This window comes from Bufo gargarizans, chromosome 10, assembly GCF_014858855.1.
Source record: "Bufo gargarizans isolate SCDJY-AF-19 chromosome 10, ASM1485885v1, whole genome shotgun sequence".
NCBI lineage: Eukaryota > Metazoa > Chordata > Amphibia > Anura > Bufonidae > Bufo > Bufo gargarizans.
This window is the reverse complement of record NC_058089.1, coordinates 112,582,371-112,607,081: the sequence shown is the minus strand read 5'-3', so window position 1 is coordinate 112,607,081 and position 24,711 is coordinate 112,582,371. Positions and strand designations below refer to the sequence as shown.

General features: G+C 48.4%; 1 protein-coding gene across 2 annotated transcripts in view; it reads left to right on the top strand.

The window, feature by feature from the left end:
• Positions 1-24,711, top strand: part of FA2H (fatty acid 2-hydroxylase) — a 65,690-nt gene that overhangs the window by 2,551 nt on the left and 38,428 nt on the right. The window contains exon 1 of one of the 2 annotated variants that reach the window (XM_044269944.1): positions 11,802-12,107. The exons of the other annotated variant lie outside the window; for it this stretch is intronic. Within the exon in view, the coding sequence (XP_044125879.1) occupies positions 11,850-12,107 (258 nt within the window). The 5' untranslated portion in view covers positions 11,802-11,849. Of the gene's footprint in view, positions 1-11,801; positions 12,108-24,711 lie in introns of those variants that run through there. 2 annotated transcript variants of the gene reach the window in all.

Below are 24,711 nucleotides of genomic sequence, written 5' to 3'. Positions count from 1 at the left end.
TGAGGTGTGTATTAGGAGGTTGTGTAGCAGCTGAAGTGTCTATTAGGAGTTAGGAGGTTCTGCAGCAGCTGAAGTGTGTATGATGAGGTTTTGCAGCAGCTGAGGTGTGTATTTGGAGGTTCTGCAGCAGCTGAAGTGTGTATTAGAAGGTTCTGCAGCAGCTGAGGTATATATTATGAGGTTCTGCAGCATCTGAGGTGTTTGTAGAACAGCATAGTACACACTGCAGCTGCTTCCTCTTAGTAATGCGATCTGTGAATGACCAGAGATGAGCTGTGCCAGTGACGCCGCTGATCTCTCCTCATCAGGTCGAGGTGACACTATTAACTGATATTTAGGTTTCATTTTATTACATTTACATTCAGCGACATTTTTATTTTACACGATCTCGCCCTTTGTGGTGGCGCCTCCTTCACTTGCAGCCCTGGTATACTGCATCCTCTGTAGTTGCTCCTCTGGTTTCGGTTGCTCAGTTTTAACGTCAGCCTATTTCTCATTATCCGCCTACAACCCCCAGCATCCTGATTCTTCATGTCTTTACTATGAGAGTGGAACGTGATATGTGGAAAGGTGGCTTCAGGCCCTTGTGATGAGCGGTGGCTGGAATATTTTGCCGCTCGTCAGCAGAAAATGGCGTCCTGTGAAGAATTTGTGACGTTTTCTTTCTCATCCTTTTTGTTTATTACGATCCTGGATGCAGAACAGACAGTGACGGCCAAAGATCCCAGGATGGCAGCGGCGGGGCACACCTCTGACGGCCCTGGAGTAAAAGGAGGAATCTACTGGGTTAGAAGTCCAATAGTATGCCACCCAGCTTTTCTAGACTCCTGAATGCCAGAACTGCATTATAAGGGTGCCTCCACCAGCAGAACAGTGAGTGCAGCTCTGGAGTATAATACAGGATAAGTAATGTATGTACACAGTGACTCCACCAGCAGAATAGTGAGTGCAGCTCTGGAGTATAATACAGGATGTAACTCAGGATCAGTACAGGATAAGTAATGTATGTACACAGTGACTGCACCAGCAGAATAGTGAGTACAGCTCTGGAGTATAATACAGGATGTAACTCAGGATCAGTACAGGATACGTAATGTATGTACACAGTGACTGCACCAGCAGAATAGTGAGTGCAGCTCTGGAGTATAGTACAGGATGTAACTCAGGATCAGTACAGGATAAGTAATGTATGTACACAGTGACTGCACCAGCAGAATAGTGAGTGCAGCTCTGGAGTATAATACAGGATGTAACTCAGGATCAGTACAGGATAAGTAATGTATGTACACAGTGACTGCACCAGCAGAATAGTGAGTGCAGCTCTGGAGTATAATACAGGATGTAACTCAGGATCAGTACAGGATAAGTAATGTATGTACACAGTGACTGCACCAGCAGAATAGTGAGTGCAGCTCTGGAGTATAATACAGGCTGTAACTCAGGAACAGTACAGGATAAGTAATGTATGTACACAGTGACTGCACCAGCAGAATAGTGAGTGCAGCTCTGGAGTATAATACAGGATATAACTCAGGATCAGTACAGGATAAGTAATGTATGTACACAGTGACTGCACCAGCAGTATAGTGAGTGCAGCTCTGGAGTATAATACAGGATGTAACTCAGGATCAGTACAGGATAAGTAATGTATGTACACAGTGACTGCACCAGCAGAATAGTGAGTGCAGCTCTGGAGTATAATACAGGATGTAACTCAGGATCAGTACAGGATAAGTAATGTATGTGCACAGTGACTCCACCAGCAGAATAGTGAGTGCAGCTCTGGAGTATAATACAGGATGTAACTCAGGATCGGTGTCATCCAGCATTACTACATGTGTACTACTGATGACGCTGACCTTGGTTTACTAATTGATTTCTTGATTGCCCCCCAATCACCTGCTGCGCTGTCGTTCATTGTCAGAACTGCAGAGCTTGTGCACATAATACAGAGGGCGTCCTGGGCGTGACCTCCACAGTGCTGACAGTGTATTACAATATCATGCATAAAGGGTCACTGAGTTTGTAGAAAAGTTTTGATATGTTATATAGACGTATCAGAAGTTTTGATCGGTGAGACCCCCAGCGATTGCTAGAACAGGACGAGAGAAGCGCTCTCATATTGCACTCTCTTCACTGCAGGAGACGGACTCAATAGAAAGTCTCTGGGGGCGTCTCAATTCTGTCTACTGGAGTTAGGAGAGCGCGTGTGATATGGGAGCCTCTCTCTCCTTGTTCTAGGAATCGGTGGGGGTCTCAGCAGACCCCGAACAATCAAAGCTTTTGTGTCGGTGACAGCCGCTCCTTCGTGTCATGTATTACAAATATGCATATCTGCTGGGTGTAGTAGTAGTGCTGGAGCTGCAGTAGTATTCTAGGGTTTCTCCCAGGGGTGGTGACGCCGGTCACTCTACGTACAGTCTCCAGGCTTTGGGAGGTGTTGATCATAGGAAGGCGCCCCCCCCCCTCCATGTGGGTTGTGTATAGGGCCACATTCACATGTGCTATGCCCGGCCTCTCACCTGCCCGGGCCGCCCTGAGACCCCTGGTCGGTGCTGTCGTCGGGCAGTTGCCGGAGATCTCTGATGAGATGTGTGAGCTGCATCACGGTCAGTTCAGTTTTCGGTCTTTCGCTTCGCTGGCGTCGGTTCACTAAACACGGCGGGGTCCCCAAAAATGAAAAACCTCTCTTGTTCATGCCCATGAGCTGCAGCGCGGGCTTATTGCCATGGCATGAGGCATACTGCGAAGAGAGACGGCAATCAGTGAGGTGAAGAGTCAAGGTCCCACACCAGGAAAGCGGAAGTCGCCTCCAGTTTTGTTCTGCGACTTTCTAATATACCGTGTTTCTAAATTGTCGCCATTGTTAGGATCTCTGCTTGCTGACACTGAATAGATGAACACATGAGGGTTTGGCAGTCTTAGGATAAACAGCCTGCGCTCCAGACGGAGACATTATAAACCTGCACTGATACATTGTAGCAAACTATCAGGAGCGGAAGGAGATTTGTGTTGCTGATACGTCACAGATTAAGGCCTCATGCACACAACCGTATTTTCTTTCCGTGTCCGTTCCGTTTTTTTTTTTTTTTGTAGCCTGTATGCGGAACCATTCACTTCAATGGGTCTGCAAAAAAACGGAAATGACTCCGTGTGCATTCCATTTCCGTATATATATGTACAGAACATGTCCTAGTCTTGTCCTTTTTGCGAACAACGACAGGCATTGTTACAATGGATCCGCAAAAAAAAAATATATGCAACACTGACGTCACACGGATGTCATCCGTTTTTTTTTGTGTTTTTTTTGTGGATCCGTGTTTTGCAGACTGTAAAATACTTATGGTCGTGTGCATGAGCCCTAAAGGGATCTGCCCATCGTTGGGATGTAGCATCCCTTTATGATCGAGGAGGGGGTCCAGTCGCTAGGACCTCCGCCTATCTTGAGAATGAAGGGTCCGTAATGCTGCATCCCTTCACGGTGTTTGGGAAACGAAGGACAGGAGGCGCCGCGCTAGAACGCCGCTCCCGCCCCTTCGTTCCGACTCCGAGGATCGATGGAGGTCACAGTGACTGGACCCCTCCTCAGTCACAAAGTGATGCTACATCCTAACCATGGGGATATCTCTTTCATCTGTGATACAGCAGCAGCAGACATCTGTTTGCTACAATGTATCAGTCTGGGGTCTAGGCTCGTTATCCCTGTGGATGCAAAGACATAGAAGGGGGGCTTTTAAGGCCGGCTCCTTCCCCATGGGAGTAACCAATATTTATGACTGGCCTGAGGGTGGGGGGATTTGAAGCCTGGCGGTATAAACCAGCAGCAGGCTGGACCCCACGGCGCTCCCTTATAGACAGTATATGTGATCTTCTCGCCCCCCGCTCTGCAGCACCCACCACCACCCTGCATGTGGCGCCATTCACACCGCTAGTGCACAAGGCGTATACTCACAGGCATGAACGTGGCCATTATTCACACCGGCTGGAGGCGACTCTGACCTGGGTACTCGTCTGGTCTGCGGACCTCCCAGGACCGGTGGTTAATATAGGGACCCCCACCCTCGGCGGTGTATCAGGTGTCCGCGTGAGATCTCAAGAAGTGTGTAAATCTCACATTACACCGCCGACTGAATGAAACGGATAAATTATACAGCAGGGCGGGTCCACCGCACCTTCCACCTGTCACCGCCTGGACGCAGCCAGGAATTCTGGATTGTTACATGATGGGGGATGTAGTACTGTGTGGGGGTCTGACCCGGTATCGCACATGAAAGGCTCTGATACAGCGGCTCAGCTGACAGTATCACACATGATAGGATTAGATACACAGCTCAGCAGACAGTATCACACAGGATAGGATTGGATACACCGCTCAGCAGACAGTATCACACAGGATAGGATTGGATACAGCGGCTCAGCAGACAGTATCACACAGGATAGGATTAGATACACCGCTCAGCAGACAGTATCACACAGGATAGGATTAGATACACAGCTCAGCAGACAGTATCACACAGGATAGGATTAGATACACAGCTCAGCAGACAGTATCACATATGACAGGATTAGATACACAGCTCAGCAGACAGTATCACACATGACAGGATTAGATACAGGAGCTCAGCAGACAGTATCACACAGGATAGGATTAGATACACAGCTTAGTAGACAGTATCACACATGATAGGATTAGATACACAACTCAGCAGACAGTATCACACAGGATAGGATTAGATACTGCAGCTCAGCAGACAGTATCACACAGGATAGGATTAGATACACAGCTCAGAAGACAGTATCACACATGAGAGGATTAGATACAGCGGCTCAGCAGACAGTATCACACAGGATAGGATTAGATACACCGCTCAGCAGACAGTATCACACAGGATAGGATTGGATACAGCGGCTCAGCAGACAGTATCACACAGGATAGGATTAGATACACCGCTCAGAAGACAGTATCACACAGGATAGGATTGGATACAGCGGCTCAGCAGACAGTATCACACAGGATAGGATTAGATACACCGCTCAGCAGACAGTATCACACAGGATAGGATTAGATACAGGAGCTCAGCAGACAGTATCACACATGATAGGATTAGATACAGCAGCTCAGCAGACAGTATCACACATGACAGGATTAGATACACAGCTCAGAAGACAGTATCACACATGATAGGATTAGATACACAGCTCAGCAGACAGTATCACACAGGATAGGATTAGATACACCGCTCAGCAGACAGTATCACACATGATAGGATTAGATACTGCAGCTCAGCAGACAGTATCACACAGGATAGGATTAGATACACCGCTCAGCAGACAGTATCACACAGGATAGGATTAGATACAGCAGCTCAGCAGACAGTATCACACAGGATAGGATTAGATACAGGAGCTCAGCAGACAGTATCACACATGATAGGATTAGATACAGTGCTCAGCAGACAGTATCACACATGATAGGATTAGATACACAGCTTAGTAGACAGTATCACACATGATAGGATTAGATACACAGCTCAGAAGACAGTATCACACATGAGAGGATTAGATACTGCAGCTCAGCAGACAGTATCACACAGGATAGGATTAGATACACCGCTCAGCAGACAGTATCACACAGGATAGGATTAGGCTACTTTCACACTAGCGTTCGATCGGATCCGTCCAGACTTTCAATGTAAAGTCAATGGGGGACGGATCCGCTTGAAGATTGAGCCATATTGTGGCATCTTCAAACGGATCCGTCCCCATTGACTTACATTGTAAGTCTGGACGGATCCGCACGCCTCCGCACGGCCAGGCGGACACCCGAACGCTGCAAGCAGCGTTCAGCTGTCCGCCTGTCCGTGCGGAGGCGAGCGGAGCGGAGGCTGAACGCCGCCAGACTGATGCAGTCTGAGCGGATCCGCATCCATTCAGACTGCATCAGGGCTGGACGGAGGCGTTTGGGTCCGCTCGTGAGCCCCTTCAAACGGAGCTCACGAGCGGACCGACGAACGCTAGTGTGAAAGTAGCCTTAGATACAGGGGCTCAGCAGACAGTATCACACATGACAGGATTAGATACACAGCTCAGCAGACAGTATCACACATGAGAGGATTAGATACACAGCTCAGCAGACAGTATCACACAGGATAGGATTAGATACAGCAGCTCAGCAGACAGTATCACACAGGATAGGATTAGATACACAGCTCAGCAGACAGTATCACACAGGATAGGATTAGATACACAGCTCAGCAGACAGTATCACACAGGATAGGATTAGATACACAGCTCAGCAGACAGTATCACACAGGACAGGATTAGATACACAGCTCAGCAGACAGTATCACACAGGATATGATTAGATACAGCAGCTCAGCAGACAGTATCACACAGGATAGGATTAGATACACAGCTCAGCAGACAGTATCACACAGGATAGGATTAGATACACAGCTCAGCAGACAGTATCACACAGGATAGGATTAGATACACAGCTCAGCAGACAGTATCACACAGGATAGGATTAGATACACAGCTCAGCAGACAGTATCACACAGGACAGGATTAGATACACAGCTCAGCAGACAGTATCACACAGGATAGGATTAGATACTGCAGCTCAGCAGACAGTATCACACAGGATAGGATTAGATACACAGCTCAGCAGACAGTATCACACAGGATAGGATTAGATACACAGCTCAGCAGACAGTATCACACAGGATAGGATTAGATACACAGCTCAGCAGACAGTATCACACAGGACAGGATTAGATACACAGCTCAGCAGACAGTATCACACATGACAGGATTAGATAAGCAGCTCAGAAGACAGTATCACACATGAGAGGATTAGATACACAGCTCAGCAGACAGTATCACACATGAGAGGATTAGATACACAGCTCAGCAGACAGTATCACACAGGATAGGATTAGATACAGCAGCTCAGCAGACAGTATCACACAGGATATGATTAGATACAGCAGCTCAGCAGACAGTATCACACAGGATAGGATTAGATACACAGCTCAGCAGACAGTATCACACAGGATAGGATTAGATACACAGCTCAGCAGACAGTATCACACAGGATAGGATTAGATACACAGCTCAGCAGACAGTATCACACAGGACAGGATTAGATACACAGCTCAGCAGACAGTATCACACAGGAGAGGATTAGATACACAGCTCAGCAGACAGTATCACACATGATACATCATAATATTAAAACCGCGCTGCTCACCAGAGAATCCACTCAGACCCGTTCAGCTTGCGTCGCCATTAATCAATGCGCCAATCACTGGTTCCTTGCCTCACATCCACCCACCCGTCCTATAACGGCCGAGGCAGATAGGCAAATATAGTGAAGCAGCGCAATGAGATTTAATCACACACCAGTTTTTATTATACTCACAAACATGGGAGGGATATAGGCAATAGGCATAGAAAACAGTCCAGGTGGTTTCCCGTCGATCACCGCCTCCATTGTTTTCTATGCCTATTGCCGATATTCCTCGCATGTTTGTGAGTATAATAAAAACTGGTGTGTGATAAAATCTCATTGCGCTGCTTCACTATCTTTGCCTATCTGCCTCGGCCGTTATAGGACGGGTGGGTGGATGTGAGGCAAGGAACCAGTGATTGGCGCATTGATTAATGGCGACGCAAGCTGAACGGGTCTGAGTGGATTCTCTGGTGAGCAGCGCGGTTTTAATATTATGAAGATTGGAATTCGATGTGAATAGAACCCACCTCGCCTGAAACCTGCAGCGCTCAAAGTAGGATTGAACATTCGGAACTGACTGTCTTATCACGCATGATAGGTTAGGGTTCTTTCACACCAGCGGTTTTCATTTCCGGCATAGAGTTCCGACACAGGGGCTCAATGCGCAGACCGAAAAAAAAAGGGAAAGAAATAAATGCCGGAAAGACGGATGCGGCATTTCAATGCATTTGTAAGACAGATCGGGATCCTGATCAGTCTTACAAATGCCATCAGTTGGCATACGTTTTGCCGGATCACTCTGCCGCAAGTGTGAAAGTAGCCTTAGATACACTGGCACATTAGACAGAAGAATCACACATGCCAGGATTAGATACAGCAGCTCAGCAGACAGTATCACACATGATAAGATTAGATACAGCTCAGCAGACAGTATCACACATGACAGGCTTAGATACACAGCCCAGCAGACAGTATCATACATGATAAGATTAGATACACAGCTCAGCAGGCAGTATCACACAGGATAGGATTAGATACACAGCTCAGCAGACAGTATCACACATGATAAGATTAGATACACAGCTCAGCAGGCAGTATCACACATGATAAGATTAGATACACAGCTCAGCAGACAGTATCACACATGATACGATTAGATACACAGCTCAGCAGACAGTATCACACATGATAGGTTTAGATACACAGCTCAGCAGACAGTATCACACATGATACGATTAGATACACAGCTCAGCAGACAGTATCACACATGATAGGTTTAGATACACAGCTCAGCAGACAGTATCACACAGGATAGGATTAGATACAGGGGCTCAGCAGACAGTATCACACATGACAGGATTAGATACAGGAGCTCAGCAGACAGTATCACACAGGATAGGATTAGATACACGGCTCAGCAGACAGTATCACACATGATAAGATTAGATACACCAGCACATTAGACAGTATCACACGGAAGGATTAGATACACAGCTCAGCAGACAGTATCACACAGGATAGGATTAGATACACAGCTCAGCAGACAGTATCACACATGATAAGATTAGATACACCAGCACATTAGACAGTATCACACGGAAGGATTAGATACACAGCTCAGCAGACAGTATCACACAGGATAGGATTAGATACACAGCTCAGCAGACAGTATCACACAGGATAGGATTAGATACACGGCTCAGCAGACAGTATCACACATGATAGGATTAGATACTGCAGCTCAGCAGACAGTATCACACAGGATAGGATTAGATACACAGCTCAGCAGACAGTATCACACAGGATAGGATTAGATACACAGCTCAGCAGACAGTATCACACATGATAGGTTTAGATACACAGCTCAGCAGACAGTATCACACAGGATAGGATTAGATACACAGCTCAGCAGACAGTATCACACAGAATAGGATTAGATACACAGCTCAGCAGACAGTATCACACAGGATAGGATTAGATACACGGCTCAGCAGACAGTATCACACATGATAGGATTAGATACTGCAGCTCAGCAGACAGTATCACACAGGATAGGATTAGATACACAGATCAGAAGACAGTATCACACATGATAGGATTAGATATACAGCTCAGCAGACAGTATCACACAGGATAGGATTAGATACAGGGGCTCAGCAGACAGTATCACACAGGATAGGATTAGATACTGCAGCTCAGCAGACAGTATCACACAGGATAGGATTAGATACACGGCTCAGCAGACAGTATCACACAGGATAGGATTAGATACACAGCTCAGCAGACAGTATCACACAGGATAGGATTAGATACTGCAGCTCAGCGGACAGTATCACACATGACAGGATTAGATACAGGAGCTCAGCAGACAGTATCACACAGGATAGGATTAGATACACGGCTCAGCAGACAGTATCACACAGGATAGGATTAGATACACAGCTCAGCAGACTGTATCATACATGATAAGATTAGATACACCAGCACATTAGACAGTATCACACGGAAGAATTAGATACACAGCTCAGCAGACAGTATCACACAGGATAGGATTAGATACACCAGCACATTAGACAGTATCACACGGAAGGATTAGATACACCAGCACATTAGACAGTATCACACGGAAGGATTAGATACACCAGCACATTAGACAGTATCACACGGAAGGATTAGATACACCAGCACATTAGACAGTATCACACGGAAGGATTAGATACACCAGTACATTAGACAGTATCACACGGAAGGATTAGATACACCAGCCCCCAGGTTCTGTAGGGAGCAGAGCTGCAGGATTATCCTGATCCTGATTTCTGGGCTTTGGCCATTGTCGTTATAACCTATCATGGACTGAAAACATGAACATCCATATGGACCACAGTGCAGATCAGCTCCCAATGCACTGCCCCTGCCTGCCGGAGGAAACAACTGCAGTGTAAAGCATGGTGGAGCCTCAGCCTATGGTGGATTGGTGGCGGATTTTATACAGTGCAGTTATGAATCATTGAGCAAAACTGCGCAGCAATGACGTGAAGCATGACCAGATCATCCAGAAATTCTGATGATCCAGACATGTCATAACTGATGCCAGATTAAAGGAATTTTCCTGTGTGCAAGTATTTAGCAGGTGGCGAGCTGTAAGCGACTCCATAAATGCTGACCCACGGAGCGGGCGCAAGGCGACACTTCTTTTTCTTCCATCAGGGGAAGGGTCAAAGCCCACAGTATCCTCTGTGAATGGGGCCCTTGTTGGGCTGTTTAGGAGAGGGAGGCTGGCATGAAGATCATCACCAGATCTGGACAATGGACTCCAGTAAAGGTGCCCCCCTGCATCCTAAGCGCCAGCTGTGACTGGCAAGACATGCCCTCATTGTCCTGGCACAACACTGGCCCAAGTGTCTCCCACTGCGTCCGTCTCTCTGCTGAGCCGACAGGAACCCGCTCCAAACCTTGTGGGGCGATCTATGGGGGCGCCAAAGACACGCTATGGTCCCCATCCCATCCCATACGAGTGACGGGCTGCGTGGCATCACAAAATACACGGCGGTGTAATGGATCCTATGGCAGACCGCCCCCCCGGGATGTGGCACCGGATGAATCAGGTTTTTGTGTCCCCCAGAGGACTGTCTGTCCAGACTGGATATCATACAACTGTAACAAACCCTCAGCATCTGGAATTAAGCAAGAATGATTCCGTTCACTGACAGCAAGCCGAGATGTGAAAGATGGCTAGGAACTGAGGCACAAAGTCCATGAGAAAGTTGCAAAACTTAATTACACCAGTTTGAGGGCTAACATCAGACTGAATCCAATACAAGGCTCCTTCGGCCACTAGGTGGCGCTCTCAGCAGCTCAGGGACAATATCATGGGCTCTGCAGCTGCTGTAGAACTACAAGGCTCAGATTTTGTATGAATTTTTTGGGGACTTCTAGAAATTTCTCCCAAGGCGGTTTCCAGCGTGTTAATCATTATATGACAGGTCGGCGGGGCGGGATGGATTCCTATAACTGCCTCCCCGTGGACCTGACATAAGTCCTGGATCAATTCATGAGGACTTTGGCCATCAGAAGACAATGGAGAGGTGAAATATGGAGAGCAAACAAAGTGTCCCCATCACCATCTGCACCGTCCCTTTAATCGACTTTTTTATTTATTTTTTACTATGGGATTTGTAATATGGAAGGAATGCAGCCAACTGTGATGTAACTACGACTCCTAGCATTGCCTTTAAGGGGACCTCTCAGGGCACACACCCTATCATTTTAGGGCATCTAGAAATTAGTCAGAAGCACCACAAAGGACCATGTGTCTTTTCTGCAATGAACCATTAGCTTCTCAATAAATTCCCTGCAGGGGTCTGTTCTTACTTCTTAAAGGGGACCTCCAGCGGGGGGGGGGGGGGGGGGGGGGGGGATATTATGTGTGCAGCTGCAGTGCGGCGCCGCGGCCTCTAGAGGGTAGTGCAGAGCCGGGTGCGCTCCTCCATCGCTCCCTCATTAGGTATTCTGCGCGACCCCGCCCCCGCCCTCTGAATATTCGATGAGATGCAGATGAGGCGGCGATGGGTGACTGCGGCCGCCGCCGGGCTGGACACTCTGTACCTCACAGTCTATGGCTGCGCGCCGGGTAACAGCCGCCGAGCTCCGGGGCCAGTGCTCCGCGGGCGCCTGCTGGCTCCTCCGGGGGAGCAGCGTCTACGATGTGTCTAGCTTCGTCAAGTTACATCCCGGGGGGGAGCAGCTGCTGCAGGACCGAGCCGGGACCGACATCCAGCGGGACCTGGACGGACCGCCGCACCGGCACTCGGACAATGCGCTCCGCTGGCTACAGCAGTATTATGTGGGCGAGATGGAGGAGCCGGCACCGCAGGTGAGGGGCCACTTATAGGGGACTACTGCACCTGTCATGTCATCTACAGGGGACTACTGCACCAGTCATGTCATCTACAGTGGATTACTGCACCTGTCATGTCATTACAGGGGACTACTGCACCTGTCATGTCATTATAGGGGACTACTACTGCACCTGTCATGTCATCTATAGGGGACTACTGCACCTGTCATGTCATCTATAGGGGACTACTGCACCTGTCCTGTCTATAGGGGGACTACTGCACCTGTCATGTCATCTATAGGGGGACTACTGCACCTGTCATGTCATCTATAGGGGACTACTGCACCTGTCCTGTCTATGGGGGACTACTGCACCTGTCCTATCTATAGGGGACTACTGCACCTGTCATGTCATCTATAGGGGGCTACTGCACCTGTCCCATCTATAGGGAACTACTGTACCTGTCCCATCTATAGGGGACTACTGCACCTGTCATGTCTATAGGGGACTACTGCACCTGTCATGTCATCTATACTGCACCTGTCCTGTCTATGGGGGACTACTGCACCTGTCATGTCATCTATAGGGGGCTACTGCACCTGTCCCATCTATAGGGAACTACTGCGCCTGTCCCATCTATAGGGGACTACTGCACCTATCATGTCTATAGGGGACTACTGCACCTGTCATGTCATCTATACTGCACCTGTCCTGTCTATGGGGGACTACTGCACCTGTCCTATCTATAGGGGGACTACTGCACCTGTCCTGTCTATGGGGGACTACTGCACCTGTCCTATCTATAGGGGACTACAGCACCTGTCATGTCATCTATAGGGGACTACTGTACCTGTCATGTCATCTATAGGGGGCTACTGCACCTGTCCCATCTATAGGGGACTACTGTACCTGTCCCATCTACAGGGGACTACTGCACCTGTCATGTCTATAGGGGACTACTGCACCTGTCATGTCATCTATACGGCACCTGTCCTGTCTATGGGGGACTACTGCACCTGTCATGTCATCTATAGGGGACTACTGCACCTGTCCTATCTATAGGGGACTACTACACCTGTTCTATCTATAGGGGACTACTACACCTGTCCTGTCTATAGGGGACTACTGCACCTGTCCTATCTATATGGGACTACTGCACCTGTCCTGTCATATCTGTAGGGGACTATTGCACCTGTCCTTTATATTTACTGCACCTGTCCTATCTATAAGGGACTGCTGCACCTGTCCTATCTATAGGGGACTACTGCACCTGTCCTGTCATATCTGTAGGGGACTTTTGCACCTGTCCTGCCTATAGGTGACTATTGCACGTCCTGTCATCGTCACTGTGTTCCCAGCCATCCTTATGGTGAGCAGCAGCTGTTGTCACTTCTATAGGGGACAGTCCAGCCATCATCTGTAGGAGGGCGAGGCAGCCGGAGGAGAGCTGGTGGTGGTAACAGGTGTGTCCCATGTGTGGAGGACGTTGGGTTACCTGGCATGGCTACCTGTCGGCAGAGCCCAGGTTATGATGAGTCTGTGAGCACTTACCCAGTCCCGCTCAGTATAATCTCCTATGTCCCTCACCGTGCCATCTGTCAGTGTGCAGGGTGGCACTGAGCTCTGGAATGGAGCTGGTATGTGGTGTAGGCAGTATCAGGCAGGACACAGAGTGGGGGAAAGCACCAGGCAGGGCATGGGGGTGGGTGTAATATCCAGGGGGCTCCAGGCAGGATACAGGGTTGGGGTGATTCTCAGGAGGTCCCCAGGCAGGACACGGGGTAGGTGTAATATTCAGGGGGCTCCAGGCAGGACACGGCAGGGTGGGTGTAATATTCAGGGGGGCTCCAGGCAGGATACAGGGTTGGGGTGATACTCAGGAGGTCCCCAGGCAGGACACGGGGTAGGTGTAATACTCAGGAGGTCCCCGGGCAGGACACGGGGTAGGTGTAATATTCAGGGGGCTCCAGGCAGGACACGGCAGGGTGGGTGTAATATTCAGGGGGGCTCCAGGCAGGACACAGGGTAGGTGTAATACTCAGGAGGTCCCAGGCAGGACACGGGGTAGGTGTAATACTCAGGAGGTCCCCAGGCAGGACACGGGGTGGGTGTAATATTCAAGGGGGCTCCAGGCAGGACACGGGGTGGGTGTAATATTCAGGGGGGCTCCAGGCAGGACACGGGGTGGGTGTAATATTCAGGGGGGCTCCAGGCAGGACACGGGGTAGGTGTAATACTCAGGAGGTCCCCAGGCAGGACACGGGGTGGGTGTAATATTCAAGGGGGCTCCAGGCAGGACACGGGGTGGGTGTAATATTCAGGGGGGCTCCAGGCAGGACACGGGGTGGGAGTAATATTCAGGGGGGCTCCAGGCAGGACACGGGGTGGGAGTGCTTGTATTCAGTAGGGCTCCGGTCAGGATATTGTAATAAATTTCCAAGCAGGTATGGCAGAGGTGAGAGTGATTTGTGTGCCTGATGGGTGTGGTTGTGCAGGTCAGTTCAAGGCTCGGACGCTCTGTTACACGTGGGTGTGAGCTGTGTCAATGACAAATGCACCTGAGCATGAAATACGAGCAGCGAAATCTCCGCCGTCGCAGTGTGACCCAAATAACGCTGATTTAAAGACTCTTGCATTTTTGGTCCGTGCCCGATCCGCATTTCATTTCTGGGTCCGTGTGCCCAGGCTGCAAATGATAGAACCTGTTCTATTCCTGTCCGTTTGGGGACAAGAATAGGCTTTTTTTTTTTTTTTTTACAGTAGGTCCCAGGAAAATTGCGGTATGTACACAGATCACATCTGTATTTTGCGGATCTTCGATTTGCAGACCACAAAAAGGGATGCCGTCATGTGCAGGAGGCCTAAAGCAGATTAGATTGTCAGCTTCATGGCCCAGTGGCTGATGGGACGGCTGCTCTGTGTGTGCCATGATGTTTTGTTGATCTGCAGATTTTACACGCAGCTTCACATTTTCTGCATAGTTTCGCCGCAGCCGCCCGTTATCCCTTTTTTCTGGTTCGGCCCTGATTTTTGCACTTTAGGATTGTATTATAAACACAACAATAGTATCAATGGTACTTGAGATGTTGCAAGTTTGGGCAACGTCACTCCTTTATTATTGTTTTTACTTACACTGATACATTGTAACAAACCCTAATCCGTGTGAGCAGAACTAGGTCAGGACAAGAGTTCAGTCTCAGTCTGGATATAAACAACCTCCCATCAGACCCCCTAACCTCCATCAGCCTCAGATCAGACCCCTATCAGACTCCAGCCTTCATTAGCCTCAGATCAGACCCAATCAGCCTCAGATGGGACAGCCCCTATCAGCCTCAGATCAGACCCAATCAGCCTCAGATGGGACAGCCCCTATCAGCCTCAGATCAGACCCAATCAGCCTCAGATGGGACAGCCCCTATCAGCCCCCAGTTAGACCCCCCCAGCCCCCATCAGACTCAAATCATATCCCCAATCAGACCTTATCAGCCTCAGATCAGACCCCTATCAGACTCCACCAGCCTTCATTAGCCTCAGATCAGCCCCCAGTTAGACCCCCCCAGCCCCCATCAGACTCAAATCATACCCCCAATCAGACCTTATCAGCCTCAGATCGGACCCCCCCCCCCAGCCCAAATCAGCCTCAGATCGGATCCCCCAGCCACCATCAGACTCGGCAGCCCTGCTCTCACCTCTCCATGCCTCCCGCATGCTAACGACTGCTTCCATAATGGAAGCGTCATTAACATTCGGACTATAAGACGCGCTGCCACTTTCCCCCCAATTTTTTGGGGTAAAAAAGTGCGTCTTATAATCTGAAAAATACAGTAGATAACTGGTTCAGCAGACAGTATCACCCATGATAGGATTGGATACAGAGGCTCAGCTTAGATATGTGGGTGCTGGTGTGACGTCTTGGTGTTCAGTGAAAGGAACATTTCATCGAAACCTGGAGCGCCGGAACAGGAAGAACCGCCTGATCAGCCGCCTGCTGCCGGGCCGCGCTCAGGAAATCTGTGCCCTAGAGAGTCATCGGTGCAGGAGCCAACATGCCCAATCCCTCTTTCCCATCAGCCATTGGGACGCCCCCATAGACGAGATCATTGGTGGGTGTATCCAGCTTGTATCTTATGTGTGGCCAGATGTAGCAGCAGAGTTGTGAATGCAGCTTTGGGTGTGAGTGTAATATAAGACGAACTGTAACATTTAAGTGGTTTTCTGACAATGAAGCGTGTCCCGGTGGGGGTCACACCCTATAGAAGGGGGTGGGAGGGAGTAACTGTTTAGGTGAATGGGACCATGTGATTCGTCTTCCATAGTGAACGCTGCGGATGATTGGGCATAAACTTCTGCTTTCGGTATTACGCACATTGACCTGAAGTGTTTACCGGGCGGTCACTGCCTCTGACCCCGGGGTCACCTTGTGGCCGAGCGGTCACTCACACTGGAGGGTACTCTGCTGCTGTGTTAGGGCTCATGCACTCGAACGTATTTTATTTCCGTGTCCGTTCCTTTTTTTGTTTTTTTTTGGCGGACCGTATGCGGAACCATTCACTTCAATGGGTCCGCAAAAATAACTGAAGTTACGCCGTGTGCATTCCATTTCCGTATGTCCGTTTTTCCGTTCCGCAAAAATATATAACATGTCCTATTATTGTCCGCATTACGGACAAGGATAGTACTGTACTATGAAGGGCCAGCTGTTCCGTTGGCACACAGATGTCATCCGTATTTTTTTGCGGACCACAAAATACATACGGTCGTGCACATGAGCCCTTAGGAGATACCAGTCTGTTGTATCTGCTTCTGGGAAAGCTGGGTGATGAGCAGCAATCGAGACTGTTCTGTGTGGCTGTTCTCTTGTGCTGCCGATTTGGCTGTGCTTTAGGTGTGACTGGAGCAGTGTATAAGGCAGGTCGTGATGAAGCGGATTCTGTGTTCCTGAGCTGTTTACATGGCTCTTCAGCTTGTCAATAAAGAGGAACCAGAAGGTAAAGCGCGAGTTCGGAGGATCATGTGACCGCGAAACAGGAAGATAAACGTAAGATCAAAACGAGAAGGGGGGTTGTCGGTTCCTTCGGTTTCGGGTCTGTGGTCACCAATCTGGTGTGATAACCCGCGGTGTGTCTACAGTAGTTTACAGATTTTGCTTCACTTACACTACCTGGTCTTCTGTTAAATCATGCTCTAGTCACATCCAAAGCTGCACTCCCAAATCCGACAGCTTCTTGTTTTCAGAGGACAGTGCATTGGGGGAGTTGAGATGACGGTTTCAGTTGGTGCTGTCAGGTCACATGACTGAGCGTTCTTTCGTGTTTTCCTAAGATGAATAACATGCTTGTATATTGTGCCGTAAGATGGTATATAGAGGTCTGCACCGAGTGGCCTCCTACCATGCAGGACAGTCTGACCAACCAGGAGAAGAAGCCACAAATATGGGGCATGCTAGCTGTGGCAGTAGTGTTATTCATTTTTGTGGCTGTGCTCTCTCCCTGTTGCTCTGGCACTGTGGCAGTCATGCTCTCTTCCCTGTTGCTCTGGCACTGTGGCAGTCATGCTCTCGTCCCTGTTGCTCTGGCACTGTGGCAGTCATGCTCTCTTCCCTGTTGCTCTGGCACTGTGGCAGTCATGCTCTCGTCCCTGTTGCTCTGGCACTGTGGCGGTCATGCTCTCGCCCCTGTTGCTCTGGCACTGTGGCAGTCATGCTCTCTTCCCTGTTGCTCTGGCACTGTGGCAGTCATGCTCTCGTCCCTGTTGCTCTGGCACTGTGGCGGTCATGCTCTCGCCCCTGTTGCTCTGGCACTGTGGTGGTCATGCTCTTGTCCTGTTGCTCTGGCACTGTGGCTGTCATGCTTTCACCCTGTTGCTCTGGCACTGTGTCAGTTATGCTCTCTTCCTGTTGCTCTGGCACTGTGGCGGTCATGCTCTCTTCCCTGTTGCTCTGGCACTGTGGCAGTCATGCTCTCGCCCTGTTGCTCTGGCACTGTGGCAGTCATGCTCTCTTCCCTGTTGCTCTGGCACTGTGGCAGTCATGCTCTCGCCCTGTTGCTCTGGCACTGTGGCGGTCATGCTCTCGCCCCTGTTGCTCTGGCACTGTGGTGGTCATGCTCTTGTCCTGTTGCTCTGGCACTGTGGCTGTCATGCTTTCACCCTGTTGCTCTGGCACTGTGTCAGTTATGCTCTCTTCCTGTTGCTCTGGCACTGTGGCGGTCATGCTCTCTTCCCTGTTGCTCTGGCACTGTGGCAGTCATGCTCTCGCCCTGTTGCTCTGGCACTGTGGCAGTCATGCTCTCTTCCCTGTTGCTCTGGCACTGTGGCAGTCATGCTCTCGCCCTGTTGCTCTGGCACTGTGGCGGTCATGCTTTCACCCTGTTGCTCTGGCACTGTGGCGGTCATGCTTTCACCCTGTTGCTCTGGCACTGTGGCAGTCATGCTCTCTCCCTGTTGCTCTGGCACTGTGGCGGTCATGCTTTCACCCTGTTGCTCTGGCACTGTGGTGGTCATGCTTTCACCCTGTTGCTCTGGCACTGTGGTGGTCATGCATTCACCCTGTTGCTCTGGCACTGTGGTGGTCATGCTTTCGCCCTTTTGCTCTGGCACTGTGGTGGCAATGCTTTCGCCCTTTTGCTTTGGCACTGTGGTGGTCATGCTTTCACCCTGTTGCTCTGGCACTGTGGTGGCAATGCTTTCGCCCTTTTGCTCTGGCACTGTGGTGGTCATGCATTCACCCTGTTGCTCTGGCACTGTGGTGGTCATGCTTTCACCCTGTTGCTCTGGCACTGTGACAGTCATGCTCTCGCCCCTGTTGCTCTGGCACTGTGGCTGTCATGCTCTTGCCCCTGTTGCTCTGGCACTGTGGCAGTCATGCTCTCTTCCCTGTTGCTCTGGCACTGTGGCAGTCATGCTCTCGTCCCTGTTGCTCTGGCACTGTGGCGGTCATGCTCTCGCCCCTGTTGCTCTGGCACTGTGGTGGTCATGCTCTTGTCCTGTTGCTCTGGCACTGTGGCTGTCATGCTTTCACCCTGTTGCTCTGGCACTGTGTCAGTTATGCTCTCTTCCTGTTGCTCTGGCACTGTGGCGGTCATGCTCTCGCCCTGTTGCTCTGGCACTGTGGCAGTCATGCTCTTGTCCTGTTGCTCTGGCACTGTGGCGGTCATGCTTTCACCCTGTTGCTCTGGCACTGTGGCAGTCATGCTCTCTCCCTGTTGCTCTGGCACTGTGGCAGTCATGCTCTCTCCCTGTTGCTCTGGCACTGTGGCGGTCATGCTTTCACCCTGTTGCTCTGGCACTGTGGCAGTCATGCTCTCTCCCTGTTGCTCTGGCACTGTGGCGGTCATGCTTTCACCCTGTTGCTCTGGCACTGTGGTGGTCATGCTTTCACCCTGTTGCTCTGGCACTGTGGTGGTCATGCATTCACCCTGTTGCTCTGGCACTGTGGTGGTCATGCTTTCGCCCTTTTGCTCTGGCACTGTGGTGGTCATGCTCTCTCCCTGTTGCTCTGGCACTGTGGTGGCAATGCTTTCGCCCTTTTGCTCTGGCACTGTGGTGGTCATGCTTTCACCCTGTTGCTCTGGCACTGTGGTGGCAATGCTCTCGCCCTTTTGCTTTGGCACTGTGGTGGTCATGCTTTCACCCTGTTGCTCTGGCACTGTGGTGGCAATGCTTTCGCCCTTTTGCTCTGGCACTGTGGTGGTCATGCATTCACCCTGTTGCTCTGGCACTGTGGTGGTCATGCTTTCACCCTGTTGCTCTGGCACTGTGGTGGTCATGCTTTCACCCTGTTGCTCTGGCACTGTGGTGGTCATGCTTTCACCCTGTTGCTCTGGCACTGTGGTGGTCATGCTTTCACCCTGTTGCTCTGGCACTGTGGTGGCAATGCTCTCGCCCTTTTGCTCTGGCACTGTGGTGGTCATGCTTTCACCCTGTTGCTCTGGCACTGTGGTGGCAATGCTCTCGCCCTTTTGCTCTGGCACTGTGGTGGTCATGCTTTCACCCTGTTGCTCTGGCACTGTTGTGGAACTGTTATTGATTTACCCTGGCTAGCATAATTTAGGGGGACACTTAGGCCCTGTTGTAGAGCTGCTTTGGCCCCGTTGGTGGCATCACTCTGGTACTCTTTTGGTCATGCCCTGGTACTGTTGTGACCATGCTGTAGCACTATGGTGGCCATGCTCTCACCCCACTGTTCTGGCACTGCTTTGGATGTGCTTCGGTACTGCGGTGGCTGTGATCTGATACTGTCATGGCTGTTCTCGCACCTAGTTCCTCTGGCACTGTTGTGAACATGTCCTGGCACCAGCTGTGCTCACACATCCTGTTCCACTGGCACAGCTGTGGTGAGATTGTGGCCGTGCTGTTGTGGGCATGCTTTGGCTGATATTGTGAAACTGTTGTTTACAGTAAGTTGGCAGTAAGATGCCATGGGGTTGGGTAACTGTGTACTCTAGGAATGGTGATGTCACAGTGTCTTCTGAGTTCAGCTTGGTGTAGCTCCACCGGATGCTATGCTTCAGAGCTCGTCTGACCGATTCTCGCTGGATGTTTATATAGGAAACAGAGAGATAAGGCGATCCATGGGCAAAGGTTGCAGGTGTATACGTGAGGGAGAGAGAAGATGCTCCTGAGGTCGCAGGCAGGTGTGCACGCCCAGATTCTCAGACTTGGTTGCTTTATCTTGAGAAGTCAACTCCATCCAGAGAATTGTATTGTTTACAAGAAGACCCGTGGCCACAATGAAGGGAGGGTAACCCTGCGGTGCAGTTGTGTCTAATGTTCCCTGTTATCATTCTCATAGGCCTCCTGATGCGGAGAGAACATTGTGTATTATACACAGCGTGATGTCATTGTGTATTATACACAGCGTGATGTCATTGTGTATTATACACAGCGTGATGTCATTGTGTATTATGCACAGCGTGATGTCATTGTGTATTATACACAGCGTGATGTCATTGTGTATTATGCACAGCGTGATGTCATTGTGTATTATACACAGCGTGATGTCATTGTGTATTATACACAGCGTGATGTCATTGTGTATTATACACAGCTCACAGCGTGATGTCATTGTGTATTATACACAGCGTGATGTCATTGTGTATTATACACAGCGTGATGTCATTGTGTATTATACACAGCGTGATGTCATTGTGTATTATGCACAGCGTGATGTCATTGTGTATTATACACAGCGTGATGTCATTGTGTATTATACACAGCGTGATGTCATTGTGTATTATACACAGCGTGATGTCATTGTGTATTATGCACAGCGTGATGTCATTGTGTATTATACACAGCGTGATGTCATTGTGTATATACACAGCGTGATGTCATTGTGTATTATGCACAGCGTGATGTCATTGTGTATTATGCACAGCGTGATGTCATTGTGTATTATACACAGCGTGATGTCATTGTGTATTATACACAGCGTGATGTTACAGCGTGATGTCATTGTGTATTACACAGCGTGATGTCATTGTGTATTATACACAGCGTGATGTCATTGTGTATTATACACAGCGTGATGTCATTGTGTATTATACACAGCGTGATGTCATTGTGTATTATACACAGCGTGATGTCATTGTGTATTATACACAGCGTGATGTCATTGTGTATTATACACAGCGTGATGTCATTGTGTATTATACACAGCGTGATGTCATTGTGTATTATACACAGCGTGATGTCATTGTGTATTATACACAGCGTGATGTCATTGTGTATTATACACAGCGTGATGTCATTGTGTATTATACACAGCGTGATGTCATTGTGTATTGTACACAGCGTGATGTCATTGTGTATTGTACACAGCGTGATGTCATTGTGTATTGTACACAGCGTGATGTCATTGTGTATTGTACACAGCGTGATGTCATTGTGTATTGTACACAGCGTGATGTCATTGTGTATTGTACACAGCGTGATGTCATTGTGTATTGTACACAGCGTGATGTCATTGTGTATTACACAGCGTGATGTCATTGTGTATTATACACAGCGTGATGTCATTGTGTATTATACACAGCGTGATGTCATTGTGTATTATACACAGCGTGATGTCATTGTGTATTATACACAGCGTGATGTCATTGTGTATTATACACAGCGTGATGTCATTGTGTATTATACACAGCGTGATGTCATTGTGTATTATACACAGCGTGATGTCATTGTGTATTATACACAGCGTGATGTCATTGTGTATTATACACAGCGTGATGTCATTGTGTATTATACACAGCGTGATGTCATTGTGTATTATACACAGCGTGATGTCATTGTGTATTATACACAGCGTGATGTCATTGTGTATTATACACAGCGTGATGTCATTGTGTATTATACACAGCGTGATGTCATTGTGTATTATACACAGCGTGATGTCATTGTGTATTATACACAGCGTGATGTCATTGTGTATTATACACAGCGTGATGTCATTGTGTATTATACACAGCGTGATGTCATTGTGTATTATACACAGCGTGATGTCATTGTGTATTATACACAGCGTGATGTCATTGTGTATTATACACAGCGTGATGTCATTGTGTATTATACACAGCGTGATGTCATTGTGTATTATACACAGCGTGATGTCATTGTGTATTATACACAGCGTGATGTCATTGTGTATTATACACAGCGTGATGTCATTGTGTATTATACACAGCTTGATGTCATTGTGTATTATACACAGCGTGATGTCATTGTGTATTGTACACAGCGTGATGTCATTGTGTATTGTACACAGCGTGATGTCATTGTGTATTGTACACAGCGTGATGTCATTGTGTATTGTACACAGCGTGATGTCATTGTGTATTGTACACAGCGTGATGTCATTGTGTATTATACACAGCGTGATGTCATTGTGTATTATACTATACACAGCGTGATGTCATTGTGTATTATACACAGCGTGATGTCATTGTGTATTATACACAGCGTGATGTCATTGTGTATTATACACAGCGTGATGTCATTGTGTATTATACACAGCGTGATGTCATTGTGTATTATACACAGCGTGATGTCATTGTGTATTATACACAGCGTGATGTCATTGTGTATTATACACAGCGTGATGTCATTGTGTATTATACACAGCGTGATGTCATTGTGTATTATACACAGCGTGATGTCATTGTGTATTATACACAGCGTGATGTCATTGTGTATTATACACAGCGTGATGTCATTGTGTATTATACACAGCGTGATGTCATTGTGTATTATACACAGCGTGATGTCATTGTGTATTGTACACAGCGTGATGTCATTGTGTATTATACACAGCGTGATGTCATTGTGTAAACACAGCGTGATGTCATTGTGTATTATACACAGCGTGATGTCATTGTGTATTATACACAGCGTGATGTCATTGTGTATTATACACAGCGTGATGTCATTGTGTATTATACACAGCGTGATGTCATCATGTACAGCACAACACAAAATGGCTCCTCAGGAGCAGCTGATCGCTCTTGTGTCTCCAGATCCCTGACTTTATGAACTGAATATCTGAACTTTATTCTGTAATGTAGAACTGTGCACGGGACAGGCTTGGATACCATGGCTCAGCTGACTGTATCACACATGATTGGATTAGATACACTGACTCAGCAGACAGTATCACACCTGATAGGATTAGATACACTGGCATGGTAGAGAGAATCATGCGTGATAGTATAAATTATCACACATGATAGGATTATATGCTCCAGATTATATACTCCAGCTCAGAAGACAATATCACACATGCCAGGATTAGATACAGCAGCTCAGCAGAGAGTATCACATATGATAGACTTAGATACACTGACTCAGCAGACAGTATCACACCTGATAGGATTAGATACAGCTCAACAGACAGTATCACACATGTCAGGAATAGATACACAGCTCAGCAGACAGTATCACATACAGTCAGGTCCATAAATATTGGGACACTGACACTATTCTAACATTTTGGGCTCTATACTCCACCACAATGCATTTGAAATGAAACAAACAAGATGTGCTTTACCTGCAGACTGTCAGCTTTAATTTGAGGCTATTTACATCCAAATCAGGTGAACGGTGCAGGAATTACTACAGTTTGCATCTGTGCCTCCCACTTGTTAAGGGACCAAAAGTAATGGGACAGAATAATCATAAATCAAACTTTCACTTTTTAATACTTGGTTGTAAATCCTTTGCAGTCAATTACAGCCTGAAGTCTGGAACGCATAGACCTCACCAGACGCTGGGTTTCATCCCTGGTGAGGCTCTGCCAGGCCTCTACTGCCACGGTCTTCAGTTCCTGCTTGTTCTTGGGGCATTTTCCCTTCAGTTTTGTCTTCAGCAAGTGAAATGCAGCTCCATCGGATTCAGGTCCGGTGATTGACTCGGCCATTGCATAACATTCCACTTCTTTCCCTTAAACTCTCTGGTTGCTTTTGCAGTATGCTTTGGGTCATTGTCCATCTGCACTGTGAAGCGCCGTCCAATGAGTTCTGAAGCATTTGGCTGAATATGAGCAGATAATATCGCCCGAAACACTTCAGAATTCATCCTGCTGCTTTTGTCAGCAGTCACATCAATAAATACAAGAGAACCAGTTCCATTGGCAGCCATACATGCCCAC